This window comes from Mesoplodon bidens (assembly GCF_964165515.1).
Source record: "Mesoplodon bidens genome assembly, chromosome: 10".
Lineage (NCBI taxonomy): Eukaryota > Metazoa > Chordata > Mammalia > Artiodactyla > Ziphiidae > Mesoplodon > Mesoplodon bidens.
In genome coordinates, this window is record NC_138172.1 from 7,379,666 (window position 1) to 7,400,035 (window position 20,370).

The 20,370-nt window shown below is 49.7% G+C and overlaps 1 protein-coding gene across 2 annotated transcripts in view; it reads right to left on the reverse strand.

Annotated features, from left to right (window-relative positions):
* IRAK2 (interleukin 1 receptor associated kinase 2) overlaps nt 1-20,370 on the reverse strand; it is a 63,520-nt gene that overhangs the window by 26,474 nt on the left and 16,676 nt on the right. For both annotated transcript variants that reach the window (XM_081246008.1, XM_081246007.1), the window contains exon 3: nt 6,048-6,194. In XM_081246008.1, the coding sequence (XP_081102134.1) occupies nt 6,048-6,194 (147 nt within the window). The remainder of the gene's footprint in view (nt 1-6,047; nt 6,195-20,370) is intronic.

Sequence of the window (20,370 nt, forward strand, 5' to 3'; positions counted from 1 at the left end):
GATAGGTGGAGAAAGGGAAGCACTGCAGGTGGCCATTTGCCCAGGGCCATGCTGACAGTAAGTGGCAGAGTCAGCCTTTAAATGGAGATCCTTGGGCCTTCCAACCCCTACACTGTCCCACCTCCCACAAAAGCAGCAGAGAAGGACACAGGTGCATTAGCTACAGAGCCTGCCTTCCAGAAACCTCCATGGCAGCAGGAATGGCAATAACCAGCCTCCCAGGGCAGAGGCAGGAGAAGCCTGCCTTAGTGGGTTGGGAGATCAAGGAGGGCTTCACAGAGGAAGGAACACTTGACCTGAGCTTCAAAAAGGGGAAAACATTTGCAACAAGTAGCTATGACATAGGGAGGGCACGAGGCCGTGGAACCGGCGCACGAGGAGGTGTGGCAGCGGGAAAGCCCAGGCGTGCAGTAAACATTCCGGGCACGCTTACTTAGCAACCACTGACAGCATTCTCAGTGCTTCCCTGAGCTCACTCATTTCACGCTCATAATAGCCCCAGGAGAAAGATGCCAGTATGATCGACTCCTTACAGGTGGTGAAACTAAGGCACGGAGGGGTGACCCAACCTTTCTAAGGGCACCCAGTCAGTGGCTCCAGAGTCTGTGCTCTTAATCCCTTAGTGAATGTAGAAGATTCACAAAACAGGTGTGGCTTGAAGAGTAGTTCAGGGTCAGGGAAAAGTCAGGTTAAAGAGGGTGACATGTCTTCACCAGGCACCACGTGAAGATTAATCTGAAGACTAATGGGGCAGTCTGGGGTCTGCAGGTCAGAGCAGGTGCAGGCTGGGAACAAGACAGGCCACGTAGCTGACCCACATGAAAGTGCACCTTGACCAGAAGCCTGAAGCTTCAGATGTCACCGTTGGAAATACCCAAGTGGCCCTACTGCAGGGCTGGCCTCTGAGTAACAGGGGGCCGGCCCTTCCAAGGGAAACTAACTTTGACCCAAGGGTTGCTGGCCAAATCCACCTATTTCAAGTATTTCTGGCTTACCTCATCAAGAAAGGAGTGATTAATGTGGACCTTTGACCATAAAAAAAATTAACTCAGAATACTGAAAACAGCACCATGGTGAAACTAGAATCAGCCTTCCAAAACTATTAACCAAGGCAGCTGATAAAAACAAAACTCACCTGATAGAAAGCCTGAGGCTCTTTCATCCTCTCAGAGGAGGGGCCACCCTAAGCCTCTCTCCCTGCATTGTCTGTTGCTTCTAGAGTCTTTTGTTTGTTTGTTTTCTTTTTTTCACATTTTCCAGCATTGGCGATATTTGAAAGGACTAAACTTGAGAAGGTACCGTGCTGGTACACCCACACTGCACCAGCAACCCCCAGAATGGGGTACTAACAATAAACACCCCTCCCCAAAATACACAGGTGCGCACACACATTCACACACACCCTCTTTGTCTCTCAGTGCACTACAACTTAAAAACAACTTAAACTGACCTTCGGACTTCCCTGGTGGCGCAGAGGTTAAGAATCCGCCTGTCAATGCAGGGGGACACGAGTTCGATCCCTGATGGGTTCGATCCCTGATCAGGGAAGATCCCACATGCCACGTAGCAACTAAACCCGTGCGTCACAACTACTGAACCCACATGCCGCAACTACTGAAGCCCGCGTGCCTAGAGCCTAGAGCTCCGCAACAAGAGAAGCCACCACAATGAGAAGCCCGTGCACCGCAACGAAGAGTAGCCCCCGCTGGCGCAATTAGAGAAAGCCCTTGCACAGCAACAAAGACCCAATGCAGCCAAAAAAATTTTTTTAAATATATAAACTGAGCTTCAGGGTAAGAGCTATAGCTCAGACACGGGAATTAAACCTTTGGCAAAAAAAGGCAAAAATAAAACCAGAATAAATGGATAAAGAAGATGTGGCATATTTATACAACAGAATATTACTCAGCCATAAAAAAAAATGAAATAATGCCATTTGCAGCAACATGAATGGACCTAGAGATTATCATACTAAGTGAAGTAAGCCAGGCAGACAAATAGCATATATCACTTACATGTAGAATCTAAAAAAAAATGATACAAATGAACTTACATACAAAACAGCAACAGACCCACAGACATAGAAAACAAACTTATGGTTACCAAAGGGGAAAGGGTGAGGGAGAGATAAATTAGGAGTTTGGGATTAACAGATACACCCTACTATATATAAAATAGATAACCAACAAGGATCTACTGTATAGCCTAGGGAACTATACTCAGTATTTTGTAATAACCTGTAGGGAAAAGAATCTGAAAAAGAATAGATATATATAACTGAATCAGTTTGCTGTATACCTGAAACCAACACAACATTGTAAATCAACTATACTTCAATTAAAAAAATAAAAAGGTAAAATAAAAAACAAAATAACTAAAACCAGCAACGTGCTACAGACCAGCTGGCAGCCCTGTAACCAACCAGAGCCCAGCTGTTCACTTAAATCCATCCACGTATCCACGTGCACCCAGGCCGCGCTTCCCGAGGCTGCTCACGCCCCGACCCCCCAGCCCTGGTGACTGGGTGCGGAGGGGAGACTGCCTTGCAGTAAGGCTCCTGGCCACTGCTGCTCCCGTGGTGGAGGCCTCTGCCCTTGCCCTGCCTTCTCTTGGGCTCAGCTCAATACCCTTGGCCTGAGTCACCCAAACTGTGGTCACAGTCATCCATCTCCTAGGTGTGGGCCATGTGTCTGTGCTGCTCTACAATGAGTTACTTGATGTTTTCTTTCAATCCACTCCAGTTCACGTATTACATATTCAGCCTTGAAATCCGTAGTTTTTGTGCATGTGATATATTCTCTGCCTAACACCCGTGTTCCATGTACCACTGGGGACAGAGACTCTACACTCTGGGAACTGCTGTTCCAGGCCAACTTGACTTCCCTCCTGCCTCTTTCCTGGAGTTCTGCTCTATCTGCTCTCCCTGCCCCGGGGATGACCTCAGAGCAGGCTGCACACACGGTCCCTTATCCTCTCCTACTGCCCAGCGAGGCCAAGGTCAGTGCTGGCCTCACACAGCCATGATTCTCTGGTCTGACTGATGCCTGGGGTTTGCTCTGTGGGCTGCACCAGGCCTCTCAGTGTGGGGGGATCACTGAGGTCTGCTCTTGTGACACAGGAGGGCTACTAGGGGTGGTTGAGTCTATTTATCCCTGTGGTTTGCGGAGGGGGAGCGGGGGGAGGGAGTGGAATTTGAACCAATACCGCAAGGCTGAGAAATCAGATAAGAACTAGCCCTTGCTTCCACTCATGGAAGGCCTGGGCCAGGGAAGACAGTGGTCTACACAAATGACATTTCCAAAACACTAAGAGTTAACCCTTCACGGTGCCATTTCCCACAGAAATCTTTCTAGAACGTTTGCTTTCTCAAGCAGAATGCACCAAATCTTGTCCTGCTGAGTTGCGTCACTGCAGGCAGCAACAAAGAACACGCAATGTTGCTGTATCTCATTTGGGGTTTTCTGGATCCTGCCCTGTGGCTGACAGTGGGTCGGCCTCTACAGCTTCCCCATCTCTTTCTTGGTAGCAGACAGAACTGAGCTCAAGTCCTGGCTCTGTCATTACTAAAGATTTGACCTTGGGTGGGTTGTGCTTCCTTTCTTTAGCTTTCTTAGATGTAGAAAACAAAACAAAAAACAAAAACACAGAAATAGTCCATTCTTTGTAGAGTTCTTGTCCAGATTAAAAGACATGATATAAAGCACAAAGATCAGTCTCTGGTATATGTGGGGTACCAAGGCTGGTAAAACTATGTGTGGATTAAATCAATTCTGATGGACAGACGATGGACTCTCCCATAGGTAAGGCTTTGTGACAGTTATTTCAGCCACTCAGAGCCCTTTTATCTGAAATCTAGCTTTGAGAATCTGTTGAAGGAGGTGCTTAGAACCTGTCCATGGCTCATCTGCTCGTGTATTTTCCTTCTCCATGTCTCTCCCCACTACAGAGGTTAGGATGTGGGCTCTGGAACAATCCACCTGAGCTGAATCCCAGTCCCACCCCTTGTTCAGCCATGGAACTCTGGCAGGCTATGTCTCCTTCCCCAGCTATCAAGAGCCCCCTCCCCGTGTGGTCAGGCTGATTCAGTGACAGCCGGCACCATTCCTCCCTGTGTGTGCCCTCCTCCCCAGCCACCTCTGCCTCCGCGTTCTCCACTCCTACGAGATAATCAGCTGGAACTCTGGGCCCAATGGAACCTTGGGTTTTCCCAAGAAAAGACTGGCTTTGGGTTATCTGATGAAATTAATGATGATGCCTTTATTTTTAGTTTGGGCAAAGATAGACAATCAACCTCCTGTCTCTGTCTACAGATTCTATTTATCGTCCTGACCTGTGTGGGCACATGTCCTCCCAAGTGCCATTCAAGAAAGCAGAGGGTGCAAAGTCTGGCAGAGACACATGATGCTTGTTTCCACGGCAGCCTAGATAAGGAAGCTCTGAAGAAGCTGCTACACCAGTAACCTCCTCCAGCTTCACTAGCACTCCCCTAGAATTTCCCTATTTTATTATTATCTTTCCCGTTGGCCATCGATCAGTACCATATTAGCTTTAGGACCATTTCCCCTTATCTTTAATTGCTGATCAAAGTTCTGCTTTTTTTTTTTTTTAAACTCTTTAGCTACAGGAAATAATTTAGACTCCTTGGTCTAGGATTAAGTTTCCAGACTCAACCTATCTGGGGTGCCTGGAATGTTCCTAATATCAGCTAACATTTAATGAGCACCTACGTGGTGGCAACACCAAGGTGTATGATTCCTAACCACACACGATGATGTACATGGTTACGAATTATTATTCTATTATTATGCGCATTTTATAGATGAAGAAAATGAGGTACAGAGAGGCTAAGTCATTCTCCTGCTGGAAAGGGCAGAGTTGGAATTCAAATATGGGTCTGCCTGATGCAAAAGCCCATGCACGCGCCTCTCAGCCAATGCTGACCCTGGCTTTAGGAGCCACGTCAATGGATTGGGGAGGTTTCATGGATTTGGGGTCTCCGGCTTTGCACTCATGAGGCTGCAGGAGAGCAGAAGGCGGGCGGGGCTCCGGGGGAGAGGTGGGGAGGACGGCATGAGGAGCGGGCACCCCTCGGGAAGTTACCCGCTGTCTGAGTCCTTCCATCATTTGGCAAACTGTCCCCCAGCCCTTCCTTGGGCACAAGGGGATGGAGACAAAGCTGAAGTGGGCTGAGAGGCTTTGGGGTAGGGGTGTGTGCAGCGGTTGAGGATATAAGCGTTCAAATTATATGGCTCAGATGCCTGTGCTGGGGGCTTGGGAAACCACAGGTAAAATACCTGGGCTCCGTAGCATATGACCTTGGCAGGCTGTTTAACCTCTCTGTGCTTCATTCTCCTCATCTGTGAAATGGAGAGAAAAACAATACCAAACTCATACAGTTAGTTGAGGGTTAAACAGCTCAACTTCTTGAAGGGCTTAGAACAGTGTCTGACACATAGAAAGCCCCCAGTTACTGAGTTTCTTTTTTCTTTTTACAAAAATGGGCAACTTCCCTGGCGGTCCAGTGGTTAAGACTCTGCGCTTCCACTGCAGGGGGCATGGGTTCAATCCCTGGTTGGGGAACTAAGATTCCCACCAGCTGCGCAGCACAGCCAAATTAAAAAAAAATTAATAATAATAATTAAAATACACCTCGCTGGGAATTCCCTTGTGGTCCAGTGGTTAGGAATCCACGTTTCCACACCAGGGGGCATGGGTTCGATCCCTAGTCGGGTAACTAAGATCCCCCATGCCATGCAGAGCAACCAAAAAAAAAAAAAAAAGGTAATAGAAGGTATATATCCTTTTGTCATCTGACATTTTAACTTTTTAAACTCAGTATATCGTGAGCATATTTCCATGTATGTATACAGACCTACATCACTGCCAGCAGGATTTTATTGTCACCACCATCTGTGGTTAATTTTGCCATCCACAGTTGTTGTTTCCAATTTTTTGCTATTATATCCTGAACTAAATATCTTTATAGATAAAACATTTCCTTAAATAAATCTTCTTTAAATTAAAATATTAAGTTAAATTAAAATTACCTGGGCCTGGAAAGGTGGCTGGCCTCATGGGCTGCTCCTTTTCTTGTTCATCCTCAGCGTTTCTTACAGAAGCTGCCAAAGGCTTTCCTGGCTTCACCGTATCCAAGAAGTCTGGGATGGAAGACTTGATTTCAGGAACTGATTTCCCTGAAATGAGGTGGGAAGAAAGAAAGCTATTATCATTCAATGAAGGGGGCTAGCCATCGACAGGCTGGGTCCAGATGTCAGAGACCTTGATCAGAGTCTTGGCTTGGCCTCAAGTTCACGATGTGCCCCCGAGAGTTGTTTTCCCCTCTGGGCCTCAGCCTCCCCAATGTGTAAGGTGTAGCTCTTGGACCCGACAATCGTCCAGCTGAGACACCCTGTCAGACACATCTGGCTTCCAATCCTACCCGCTGTGTGACCTTAGACAAGTCACTTTCCTTCTCTGAGCCTGTTTCCTCACCTATGAAACAGAGATGATCATCATGATAACATGATAACATCTGCTTGCCTCCCTCACAGGGCTGTTGGGAGGGGGGAATGAGAGTGCAGACATGAAAGGCCTCTGCAGACCACACGGTTCCCTGAGCACATGGGGAAGTCAAAGACCTCCATCCAGCTGAGTCCCTAAGTCGAGCCCCTAAATATAAAAGTACTGGCAGTCCTCCAGCTTCCCCTTCCAAGAGCAGTGGAGACATGTGCATCCTTCCCTGTTTTAGAGATGGGAAGCCTGAAAATAGCAGCCACATCAACTGCCAGCTGACAATGTACGATGCGTGGCCAGGTCTAGCTCTGCACGCATGCAGTCCTCACAAGGTCCTTCACTGCAGCCTGGTGGAAATGAGGACCCTGAGGCCTGAGCAGGTTAAGTGGCTTGTCTGAGATCACACAGCCTGGTCAGGCAGGAGCGGCTGAAAGAGCCTGGGTGGAGGTCACCTGTTTTTCGAGAGTAATCACTTCTTCTTTGCATTGAATTGGGAAACCCCAAAGGTGCCAGAGGGTGTGTCTCCACCAGCTTCCACAGAGCCCGCTCCACTCCGAGTGGACCTGCTTCCTCTCCCTTCCCCCCACCACTGCCATCCTCTCTCCAGGATGGTCCCAGCCTCCAGCTCCAGTGGCCTCCAGAGCCCTCCCCAGGCTGCATCTTGCTAAAATACAGACCTGGCCTCACCACCTCCCTGCTTAAAGCCTTTACGATTCCCCACTGGCAGGATAAGGCTCACACTCTTCACATGAATCCTCCTAACTCCCCACTGCCTCCCAGACCAAATCCAAATTCTACAGCCCTGCATTCAAAGCCCTTCATCCTCTGGTGGTCAGAGGTGGACCCGTGTTTGAGAACCGAAAAAACAGAGGGCACTGACGTCCGGGGAAGGCCAGCCCACTTGCTCACTCTCACATGAGGCACCAGGTGGGGCTGAGACAAAACACCTCCAGCCTTTCAGTCTCCAGGAGCATTTATTCCAACAGGTAAACAGTGTCTCTCTCTCTCTCAACAAAACCGATTGTCAGCACGGGACCAAGCACGGGACCAAGCTTCTCAAATCCCAGCTTTGGGACTAGAACAATATTAGCAATGCCTCAGTGAATGGCACTACAGTGTGTATGGCACGACGCAGGTTTATTTGATTTTCTTGACAACCTCTGATGGTTAACAGAATTCTCTGATTTTATTTTATTTTATTTATTTTCTTTTTTGCGGTACACGGGCCTCTCACTGTTGTGGCCTCTCCCTCTGCGGAGCACAGGCTCCGGACGCGCAGGCTCAACAGCCATGGCTCACGGGCCCAGCTGCTCCGCAGCATGTGGTATCTTCCCGGACCGGGGCACAAACCCGTGTCCCCTGTATCGGCAGGCGGACTCTCAACCACTGCGCCACCAGGGAAGCCCCTCTGCATTTTATTTTTGAGCATATTGAGGCTCAGATGGTTAAAATGGTTTGTCCCAAGTCAAACAGCTGATGGGATTCAAACCTGGGGATGGTTTTGCTGTCATCCGGTCCGGCAGAACCACTCACATGGCCACTGTCCTCAGCATCCCTACTCCCCTCTGCAGATGGGCCCCGACTGAGGAAAAGCAGGACAAAGGGTAGGAGCAAGTGAGGAAAGGCCAGAGGGAATGCACAGAGGTAACCAGAAGGCCGAATGGGGGAGAGTGGGTGACTTTTTCCTTGTTTCCTTTACTGACATACCGTTCTTTTTTTTTTTTTTTTTTTTTGTGGTATGCGGGCCTCTCACTGTCGTGGCCTCTCCCGTTGCGGAGCACAGGCTCCAGAAGCACAGGCTCAGCGGCCATGGCTCACGGGCCCAGCCGCTCCGCGGCATGTGGGATCTTCCCAGACTGGGGCACGAAACCGTGTCCCCTGCATCGGCAGGCGGACTCCCAACCACTGCGCCACCAAGGAAGCCCAACATACTGTTCTTTTAAATGGAACTATCTTCTAAAAGAAGTAGCAGAGCTTAGCTGTTCAGAGTCCAGGCTCTGACCTGACACCAGGTCCCTTACCTCCCAGCTGTGTTTGCTTTGGATAACTTCCATGAGACTAAGGGAGAGAGCACATGTTAACCAATTAGCTCAAAACGTGGGAACTTCATTGGTGGTGTTGTTATCATATTTTTAAAATACCGGGTCACCTCTTAAACAGCCCAGAGTGGGTGTAAGGAGCGTAGTTCGGGAGTCTTTCCGTTTTCATTTAACACAACTCCGCATCATTTACACTTTTTTGTTGTTTTACTGTATTTGTTTTTTTAAACTGCGGTAAAATACATTTCACGTGAAATTTATCATCTTAATCATTTTAAAGTCTACAGTTCAGTGGCATTGCGTGCATTCACACCGCTGTCCGACCACCACCACCATCATCTCCAGAACTTTTTCATCTTCCCAAACTGAAACTCTGCCCTCATTAAACACCAACTCCCCCTCCCCGCTCCTCCAGCCCCTGACAACCACCATTCTACCTTCTGTCTCTATGAATTTATTCATTTAAATATTTTGACTTGTGTGAGGTTTTTTTTTTTCACTTTAATAGTAACTAAAAAGATGTATGTGGATATCCATGATATGGAGAGGTGTTAATATATTTTTTAATTGAGATATAATTGACATAGAACATTATATTAGTTTCAGGTATATATCATAATGATTTGATATTTGTATGTACTGTGAAATGATCACCACAATAAGTCTAGTTAACATCCATCACCACACAGAGTTACATTTTTTCTTGTGATGAGAACTTTTTTTTTTTTTTTTTTTTGTGGTACGCGGGCCTCTCACTGTTGTGGCCTCTCCCGTTGCGGAGCACAGGCTCTGGATGCGCAGGCTCAGCGGCCATGGCTCACGGGCCCAGCCGCTCCGCGGCATGTGGGATCTTCCCGGACCGGGGCACGAACCCGCGTCCCCTGCATCAGCAGGCAGACTCTCAACCACTGCGCCACCAGGGAAGCCCCTGTGATGAGAACTTTTAAGGTCTACCCTCTTAGCAACTTACAACTATGCGAAATACAGTATTGTTAACTACAGTCACCATGCCGCACATTACATCCCCTGTACCTATTTATCTTGTAACTGGAAGTTCTGCCCTTTGACCCTCTTCACCCATTTTGGGCCCCCGCTCCACCTCTGGAAACCACCAATATATCGTTGACTGACAACGAAAGAGGATATATAATGTGCTACCCAGGTTTTTTTTTTTTGTAAAATATGTGTAGAAGTATAGAAGACATCTACATATGAAGAGAAAAAGAACCTGAAGAATATACAGGAAATGCTAACTGTGAACATTTCTGGATGGTGTGATTATCAAGGCCTGTATAATTGTGGGTTGGGGGGGTTATTTGCATTTGGCAGAATATTTCAACAATGATCATGTATGTATCAGTTGAACAGTAAATTGTTTCTTTTTTTCTTTTTTTTTTTTTTTGCGGTACGCGGGCCTCTCACTGTTGTGGCCTCTCCCGTTGCGGAGCACAGGCTGTGGACGTGCAGGCTCAGCGGCCATGGCTCACGGGCCCAGCCACTCTGCGGCATGTGGGACCTTCCCAGACCAGGGCACGAACCCGTGTCCCCTGCATTGGCAGGCGGACTCTCAACCACTGAGCCACCAGGGAAGCCCCTAAATTGTTTCTTAAGAAAAAAGTCAGTAAGCAAGCTTGCTCAAACAGGGACTAGAACGGAGTCTTCCGATGAGGGTGAGTAGCCAGAAAGCAGGTGAGCAGCAGATGCAGGGCCTGCTCGCTCCTGGATTTTTCCACTGATTGTCTAGGACGTGCCCTTGACACCTTCACTGTGTGTGTCCTCACCCCAACCCTAGGGGTAGCAAGGAGGGAAACGGAAGCTCAGGGAGGCGGGGTCCCCTGCCAGAACCAAGGGCGGTGAGCAGGATTTACGGCCCCTGTGGGGACCCCAGAGGACACACACTTCGTTTCTCCCCACCTGGGGTCCTCAGGCACCACGCACCCCCAACCCAGTCACCTCAGGGAGAGGCCCTTCTGGCCCAAACTGGGATCCCAGAAGCTAGGCTCCCACCCAAGGGCAGCCCTGCCGGCAGGACTCACAGACTCCCACGTCTCTGTTCATGTAATGCACTGCTCTCCACAGGCACAGGGTGACACCGCCCCTCGTGCAAAGTGACAACTTTGCCGGTGAGAGTCACTGGTGGCAAAGGCTGACTCGTGAGCAGATCCAGGGCAGAAGCAAAGACCCCAGGAGGAAGGGGTCCCAGTGCCACTCTGAGCCCTCTTCCCCCCTGCCCTCCCCTCTCTGGCCCAGGGAGACGGCCCCTTGATGCACCCTCCTTCCACCAACTGCCTCAGTTGGGGTCCCACCCGTGTACCTCAAAGGGCCACGTCCACGCCATCCTCATGATGACATCTGTGTATGAGACACAAGGGCAGATGTGACTCCTCTGCGGCCCCAGCTCCCATCACGTCAGGCAGGCCGGGCCTGCTGGTGAAGGGGACCCCAGACAGCCCACCACAGTAGGAGGTGTTCCTGGCTGTATCAGCTTCTAAAGGTGCCACCTGCACCCCAACTGCCTGCGTCCCCAGAATAAGCAACACTTTCCCCCATCCAAGGCCTGGCTGAGCCTGTTTCGTCATCAGACAAATGGAAGTGAAGGTGACGGTCCCAGCCTGACCTAACCTCAGTGTCCTGTTCCTTTTTTCTTTCCCTTTCTGCACAGATCTTTGCCTCTCCATCAAGACCTATGTGGCAGGAATACCAAAGCCACCCACCCATTTGTGGCTGACCTCCCTGGCCTCCACCAACAGGGGATAGAAAAGGCTTCATTATGTTCTCAACCTAAGGTGAGTCTGCAGTGACAGGCAGGGGCCTACAGCTGGCACCATGGTCCATGCAAACGTGGGATTGGGGCACATGCCCGCCCGAGGAGGAAACAATCCTGAGGCATCGGCACCGGCACTGGTGGGTGCCAGCCTGAGACGGAGCTTGCCAGTGCATTTCTGCTGCAGCGCCCCATCCCACCTAGTCACACACCACCCAGCCACAGAGGCCAACGTCAGGCCTGCAGTAACAATCAGATGACAGGCTTCAGTTTCCTGTGAAACCCCCGTTTCAGCCCTCTGTGGGTTTTCAGATGCAGACAATAAATAAGAGGCATAAACAGGACACGTCTTCATTTTGACTCTTAGGTTGCTGGTGCCCGATCTTAGTTGGAAGGTGTGGGGCAGGCCTTTGCTGGCCTCTTTTCCCACCAGCAAACCAAGAAGAGGGAGAAACTGGGGCTTTTCTGCCCTTAATGCCTGGAAGCTGACCCCTGATAGCTGAGCGGATAAAACACCCACTCCTCTGGGCCGGTGCATAAACCAGAGTGCTGTTGAAACGAAAATAGAACATCGAGGGCAAGATGGAGCAAAGGAGGACAAAATGTTCATGAAAAAGGGTCATGACAAGCTTGAAATCTCACGAGTTTCCTGTGAGTTTCCTGTCTGCCAAGGCCAAGACCAAAAAGCAAGCCGGTTACATCACTTATTCCTATGACTGGTGTACAGGAACAGCCTCATGCTTCTAGGACAGCACTTTCTTCCGCTAGAATTATATTCTCACAAAGATTCCATGCATAAAGTTACTTCTGCAGGATCAAGAGATCCAAAAATAGGAATTATGATCACAGAGGAGAAGCGAGAGCAAGTGTGAGGAAGTTTCCAGAACCAGCCTTTCTGATCCTAGCTGTACGCACAGGGACAGACTTCTTAACCCTCTGAGCTTCATTTGCATCTTCTGTGGACTCAGAATAATTATAACCCCTCTGTCCCAGAACAGTCCCAGGACTCAGTGGGACTAGATACAAAAAGCAGCTGGGCCAAGGCTAAGGCCAGGACACAACCCGTGACATAGTCATCCTCTGTCCTCTCTCCCTACCCAAAAGAACCTGTGATCCCAACTTAGGGTCCCTGAAGGAAGCAAATGGGGTGGATGGCTGTATCCAACAGTTTAAACCCTCTAATGGGGACTTCCCTGGTGGCACAGTGGTTAAGAACCCGCCTGCCAAGGCAGGGGACACAGGTTCGATCCCTGGTCCAGGAAGATCCCACATGCCGCGGAGCAACCAAGCCCGTGAGCCACAACTACTGAGCCTGTGCTCTAGAGCCCACGAGCCACAACTACTGAGCCCACGCACCACAACTACTGAAGCCCGCGAGCCTAGAGCCCACGCTCCGCAACAAGAGAAGCCACTGCAACGAGAAGTGCGCACACCACAACAAAGAGTAGCCCCCGCTGGCTGCAACTACAGAAAGCCCACACGCGCGCAAAAATGAAGACCCAATACAGCCAAAAAGAAAAAAGAAAAAAAAACCCTCTAATGGACACATGACTCTCAGTGGGCAGTGGCAGGGCCTTGAAGGTGCAGTGGCCGTGGAGATGAGTAATACAGAAGCCCAGCTAGACCTGCTTCCGCCCGCTGTGTCATTGGCAGCCAGCCTGGTCACACGCAGGAGGACAGGTGGCTTGGAGTTTCCCTGCCAGTGCCCCTAGGGACGGGAGGGGATACCAGTGCTCGAAATAACAGCTTCAGTGTCTGTGGGCACCAAGGGGTTTGAATGTATTGGTTCTCAGATCAATTAAATCAGAGTCTGGATGCTTTCGAAAGTTCCCTAGGTGAGGCTGAGAAGGACTGGCTTAACCCGGAGTGATGAGGGTTGAGTTTCTGGCACCAGAAGGCAGAGAAAGGGGGCAAAAGCATTTCTCTGTGCTCTCTCCACGGTTCCCAGGGGACGACGGGCCTGATTCCTTTTTCTCTCTGCTTTGTATTTTCAGGATGTCCCACTCTCTCTAATGAGCACAAATCACATGTGTTGTGGAGCCCAAAGATGAACTCAGGGTTTCCAAACCGCCATGCACACCACAGCCAGGCTCACAGGGAAGGGAAACGCTCCAAATCTCATCCGACAAGTGGAACAAGGAACTATACCCTACACCCCCAGAGATGATGAAATAAGTAAGTGCTCAACAGTTATAAGCTACTATTGTAATTTACTATCATTAGGATCATGACCCCTAAGTCTAGGTCAGGCTTTTTTTTTGGTCCTAAGTGCTTTCCTGTAGGTGTGGCCTATTGAATTCAGAGGATACCTCTGGGGAGAAAGCCCAGTTGCTCTCTCTAGGTCATACTTCTGTAAAGTGAAACCTGAAATAGTTCTCTTATTTACATGTTGTTTATTGAGGCCCCGCTTCCTTTGGTCAAAAGGCTTATGTGTGCTGGGCCCTTGGCAGAGGGGCCTGGGTTCTCCTCCCCGGCTGGCAGCCTGGGGCAAATTTAACACAGTGGCAAATCCGGGAGCCACATGCTTGAGCAGAGGGGACTCCAGCTGCCGGCAAGGTCTTTCCCCAGTGAGCACAGTCTGGAATTGCCCCCACTCTTCTCAGCCCTCAAAGTAAACAGTGAGGTAATATTTATATATTTGTTTTTATTCTTTGTATTTATTCTGACTCATGTGGCTGAAACAGATCCCTTCCAGAGAAAATGAAAGTGATTCATCCCTAACTAAAGAACCTAGGTGCCAGCTGGCCGTATCAAGACAAAAAGAGCTTTCTAGACCCTCTCTTTTCCTTTTCCTTTCCCTCCCAATCCCTGGGCTCAACCTTCCTGGGCATCCAAAGTCCACGTACACAAACCACTCAAAACTCCCAACTCAAGCTAGATGGGAAGTTAGGCAAATAAGAGGGCATGACCTGTCTTAAGACCTAATCGCCGTATCACGGCTCCTCCACTGGACCTGCTCACCGGCTGCTAAAATGACTCATCCATCCCTATTCATTTATTCACTGTGTTAGGGACTGGGGACTGTGTTATCAAAACTCACATGACAGTTAAAAGATGCCTAATTTTAAACTGGGAGGAGTTCTATGTTGACAACAAACTGGAGGAAGGGAGGGGGGGTACCTGACACTTACTTACATGGGGTGCCCAGGGCAGACTTCTGTGGGCAGGTGCCATTTAAGCAGAGACCCAAAAGATGAGAGGGATGAGCCATGGGAAGAATGCAAGGGAGTTGGGGAGGGACCAGCATTCTAAGGAGAAGGAATACCATATGCAAAAATCCTGAGGAAGAAAACAGTTTGGTGCATCTCCTCAAATGAAGGATGACCCTAGTGGCTGAGCTGAATGAATGCGGGGGAAAGTAGCCAAGATGAGGTGAGAGAACTGGGCAAGGGTTAGTCCACGTGAGATCTCGTAGGCCATGGTTAGGCAGAACCTTAAAATAAACCCCCTTGAACTGAGGTACCCGGTAGCTGAGACAGGGCTTACCAAATAGTCATTGGCTCCCTCTCAGACCCCAGCCTCCCTCGCAGTTAGGCTGGGGCCACGTGACTCGTTCTGGCCAATGGATTTTAAGTGGAAATGCTACTGTTACTTCCTGGACAAAGCAGTGAAGAGCTGGTGAGCCTCGTCCATCTGTCTCTTCCCCTCCACAGTGACCCTGGAAGCTGTGCATTCCCAACGGCCTGCCGAGGGCAAGAAGGCAGGAGCCAGCACTGGACTTGGAGAAATTGATTCTTTGCTGTGTTGAACAGCTGAGATTTCTGGGTTTATCTGTGACTGCAACCTAACGTAGCCCATCCTGATTAATGGGTAACCTCGACATGTGTCCAAAGCGTGTAACCCAGAGGAGCTGCTTACGACCGCATTGCACAGAGCGGGAGCTCAGTAAACCGCAGATCCTCTCCCTCCAGCTCTCACCCGTCCTCTCTGAAAAACTGGGGGCTGGTTTAGAGGCACCACACACAAGCCCCTCTGTCCATGCTCACATTTACTCCCAAGAAACCCGCAGTGATTAAAGCCTCGCTCTTTTCTAGTGGAATAACTAACGCGCAGAAGGACAGTCAGAAGACCATCCTGAGCCACACAGCAAGGATGTTAGAAGAGCCTCACATCGCTTATGTTCTGAAGCGCCCCCATTTACAAGAAAAGCAGACAGGGCAATGTCTACGCCTATTTTTCAGAGACTTGATGCCATCTAGTGACCTCCCCCAGCAGGGGTTAAGGTCTCGCAGACCTGCATCCCTTCCCAGCCCATTGCTTATTTGCTGTGTGGCTTTGGGCAAGTTACTTAATCCCTGCACCTCAGTTTCCTCATCTGTAAAATGGGAATAGCGAGATTTGTGAGATAAGATGCTTGCCTGGCTCATATTAGGTGCTAAATACAAGTTATGACTAGCATTCAGATAACAGTGACTCCTGGCCAGGACTCTGGGGGGGGGGTCTTGGTCCTGTGCAGTGCCACACCCAGGGGCAAGTCTCCAGGGGCCCCAGGGTCTGAGTCCTTCCCACGCTTTTTTGTTCCCTAGTGGTAGGAAAGGGACAGATGTTGGGAAAACTTCCAGGAGAACACACACGAGTCCTGTCTGGCCCTTGCAACACCTCAGCCTCTTTGGGAGAGAAAGGGTGTGTTCTCCTCCATTTCACTTCGGGCAGCAGATAGAAATTCCCCACGCAGTGAAAGCCCAGCTCCAGGAAGGAAATGACTTTGGCTGAGCTGCCAAACCAAAAGTTAGAAACTGTGAAAGCTGCACAACCAAGAAGAGACTGTGTGAAAATTGGGAAACTTGAAAGAAACTCCCAGGAAGATGGTAGTAGCAGATGGGAAGATGAAACGTTGGTCGCCTCCCTTGGAGTCCCTTCAGGTTCCAGAAGCTTCTTGCTTTCCTACTCAGTTGATACCTGGAACCTCACAGGCCCCTGTTCCCCACTGTGGCCAGAGCAATGGGGGTACTCCTAGGTAGAAGCTCTCGAAAACCTTCCCTACACGCCTGATGAAAGTAGACCTGACCACACCCAAGCACTGCTCCTTCCCACCACCGGGCCTTTGCACATGCTATTCCCTCTGCCTGGATACGCCTGTGTGGTTGGCCCGCCAGTCCTTTGAATGGAGGCTCAAGTTTCAGCTCTTTGGGGAAGCTTCCCCAGATGAGATCAAACCTTCCCCTCTCCCACCCTCCTACCTACCTACTCACCCGACCTACACTTCTCCCTTGAGCACTCCTGTTGTGGTTGGGTACATGTCTCTATGCCATCATCCTGTTCATACCCGTCTCCCACACTAAACTGTAAGCTCCTTGAGGTCGGAGACCTTGTCTGTAGTTCCACTGCTGTGTCCCCGGCATCTAGCACACAGCAGGCACTTGATAATATGTCTCGGTTCACTACTGACTCTCTTGTCCAGATTCTGTGTATCTAACTCTCTATGGGGAGGAATGAGGGAGAGTGTCACCTCACGAATCAGGCACACCTGGTTTCAAGCCTCCATGCTCAGAGTTAGAGCCATCGGACCCCCACCATCGGCAGGCTCAGGTCCCCTGCCTGCCTCAGTGGCCGTGATGACAGCCGACCTGCCTCTGGCTGGAAGCCACAGCTCTGATACATCGGCCTCTGCCTTGATTCCGGCTCCTGAGACCAGAAGATGCCAGCAACTAGACCCTGGAGCCTGTCTCACAGTCTTCTCCCTAAATAAGCCTGGTGGTCGGGAAAAGTCCTCCTCAGGAGTAGGACTCTCACGTTTTAAGCCCCAGGGTGATGGTTGGCCCTAGGCCCCAGGGTCAGACTCTCCTGACGTTGAATGCTGACCTGGCCATGCAAATGCTACCCCTGATCCCCCAGACTCTCTATAATGAGGCTCCCCTGGGATGCCCGGCAATTGCACCATGGCCACCATTTTACCAGAGCAGTGATTCCCACAGTGTATTGGTTCCATGGGAATATTAATAAGTATCAAATGAAAAGGGGGCTCTGTGGTCAAATGTAAATGGAAAACACTGACCTAAATAGATTTCTTTGCTATAGAACTTATCAGAGCCTTAAAACGTTGGGTGTGCATTGTGACTCTCCAAAGGTAGGGGGCACTGATAAAGCATACAGATTTTCCAAGGTTAGTGATTCATGAAGCCTCCAGTTGCACCGCATAACCTGCTAGAGCACACGTCTGGGGTATGTGATTGGGGGAATGCTACTCTGCACCATGACTCGCCCTGTGGACGTCCTATGCACACAGTGCTTTCCCCATCACAAAAAGACATTTTTCAATCAGGACACAAAGGCGGCATTCTTCTTCCTGTCCTGACCCACAGACTGGGGCTTCATCCAAGACCCAGCTCTTCCCTCTGGGCTCAGAAGAGCCTGGAGATGTGAAGACATCCATGGAAGACCACTTTATGATGGGTCTTTGCCAGAAGTCGGGAGGTGAAAGTGGAGAGGGGAGGGTAAGAAAGGGCAAGTAAATGATGCTTCACCTTACAAAGTGAAGCATCAAGAGGCACTGCTTAGGGCTAATGGAAAAATAATTATATATGTAATGATATTTGTTAAAAGTTAGAAAAACGACCTACAGACCCACAGAGGAGCTAAAGGGGGAGAGGAGGTATGTGGAGCCGAATCCTTGTCTAGGAAGTTAATGGATAATATATAAATCGATACATATGAAAAGAACAGGAGAAGCACATTATTTAGAGATGGTACAAATGTGGTAGAGAACAGCCGTTCCCCTTGTCTTCCTATATTCTAGAAGGTTTAGCTAGACATATGGCTGCTAAAAACCACATTTTTTAGCTACTGCCAGACTCCCTTTGCAGCTAATTGTGGTCATGTGACTAGGTTCTAGCTAATAGAACTTAGTGAAGTGATAAAGCGCATCTTCCAGATTGTACCCTTAGAAGGAAAGAAAATCCCCTCCCCTTCCTGCTGCCCGGAAAGTGGAAAAGAGAGGAACAGCCGGAGCGAGTATCTCAAACCACAAGATGGAAGCCACATGCGCAGGGCAGCAGAATAAGGTAGAAAAAAAGCTTGAATCCCTGACACTGTGGATCCACTCTATCAGCTTTGGGTTGCCGACACACACACTACTAGTGGAAAGAAACCCTCTTTTAGTTTAACCTATTGTTGTTTTGGCCTTTCTTACCGGAACCAAATCAACATAATAATGCTCCAGGTGGCAAGGACCCAGATATTGCAGACTGGAAAGCTGATTAACGGTTCTTATACCAAAGCAAAACCGTCACCCGTGACCCTCGGAAGGCAGGCCATGTGCTAAGAGTGCCCATGACTCTAAGGGGAGAAGCTGAAAATGCTCTGAATGATGGTGCATGTTGCTTCTCTTTTAGGGACCTCCAACAAAGGGAGAAGAACTCCATTGGAGCCAGACCATGTTCAAGCAGAGATGAAAAGGAAGGCTCCTGGCCTGTAGTGGACAATCCAAGTTGACCAAGAACCCCCCTGTCAGGGGCCCTGCAGGGTCAGCCCCAGCAGGAGGTGATACCATGGCCCCAACCATTCTAATCCCCACTCCACCTTTCTCAGTCCACTGATGAACTGCAGGAGGGGCTCTCTGCCAGACACAGAGCCCAGAAACAAGAGTCAAAATAAGAGCGCTTCCGCCCCATCTAAGCTATTGTTTCAGGTGGCCTCGAGGGAGGCTCCAGGTCTGTACCTTCAATTAGGAGGAGAGGGGGGCAGGCCGAGCACACAGGCCACCAAGTGAAAGAACAAACCTTTCAGGGTTAAGAACTAAGCTCCCTAGGCTAGATCACCAGCTGTGGTTATCACACAGAGAACTGATGAGAAGCCAAGAGACCAGAAGCTTCTAGCATTTTGAGAGACCTGTACGGCCGAAGAAGCCACAGTCCTGGTGTGACAAAAGCCGGCCAGTTATTTGACGCCACAGCTCCTCCCAGGTGCCCAAACCCCTCCCCCAGCAGGAAGTGGGCTGTGAAAGCCATGTAGCGCCCCCATAAGGGCAGCCTCTCCAGTTCCCACTTCCACTGAGGCCACAGGCATGCTCCCCCAGTGCCTACCCCACCCCCCAAGACAGAGCCAGAAGTCAGAGAACCAGGTACTGGATCAGCGGTTCTTAAACTTTTATCCACACCTGAATATCCTGGAGGGAGACTCAGGACCCCACCCCTGGAGATTCTGAATCGGTAGCTGAGGTGAGGCCTGAGAACCTGCATTTCTAACAAGTTCCCAAGGGATGCTGATGCTTAGAAGTCTAGGGAACACACTTTGAGGATCACTGGTCAACTGAGAAGAACAAGGGGCTGCCAGACGGACCAAACAAAGGACTCACTCCCCTTGCTAGAAGACACTCCCCTGGGGAAAGGGTGAGCATGTTTTGCTTGTGGGAGGAAGGGTGCATATGGATATTTGGGTGGCCCAAAGCAGAGGCCTGTAGGAAGACAGCTGTCCCTCCAGTATGTATCCCCTCCTCTTCTAGAGTAACAGACGCTTTGGTTGTGCACACAGGCTCCCAGCTACAGATTACATTTCCCAGCCTCCCCTGCAACTAGGCGTGATCATGTGACCAGTCCTGGCCATCGGCCTGGGAAGGGAGGTTATGTTGCAGCTTCCAGGGGACTGTGCCCTTCTTGGAGGCTGGAAGGTACATGTGGAGGCACAGAGTAGCCATCTCAGGTATGAGCTGGCAGCCAGCTGTCCCAGACAGCAGAGCAATGAAAACGAAAGAAACTGGTCCTTGACACTGGGCAGATGCCCTATGAGCCCTGGGCAGCTTGGACTGTCACAGGAGAGAGAAATAAACGTCTGTCTCATTTAAGTCACTATAGTCTACCCTTAGTAATAGCAATGAACCTGGGATGCTAATACAGAAAGCCACCAAGAAACAGCTAAAAGAGTAAACTGGTTGACACTGGCAAGCAGATTTGCCAGAAGAAGGAATGGTAAGCCTTCTGCACTAATTTATTCGAATTCTTATAACATTTAATGTTTGACAATTGAACAATAATGGTCTTGGCAATTAATGCTGAGAAGATACCAAGGAACAGAGACCCCCACACCTAGCTCTCTCTACAATGGGACTAGCAGCCCCAG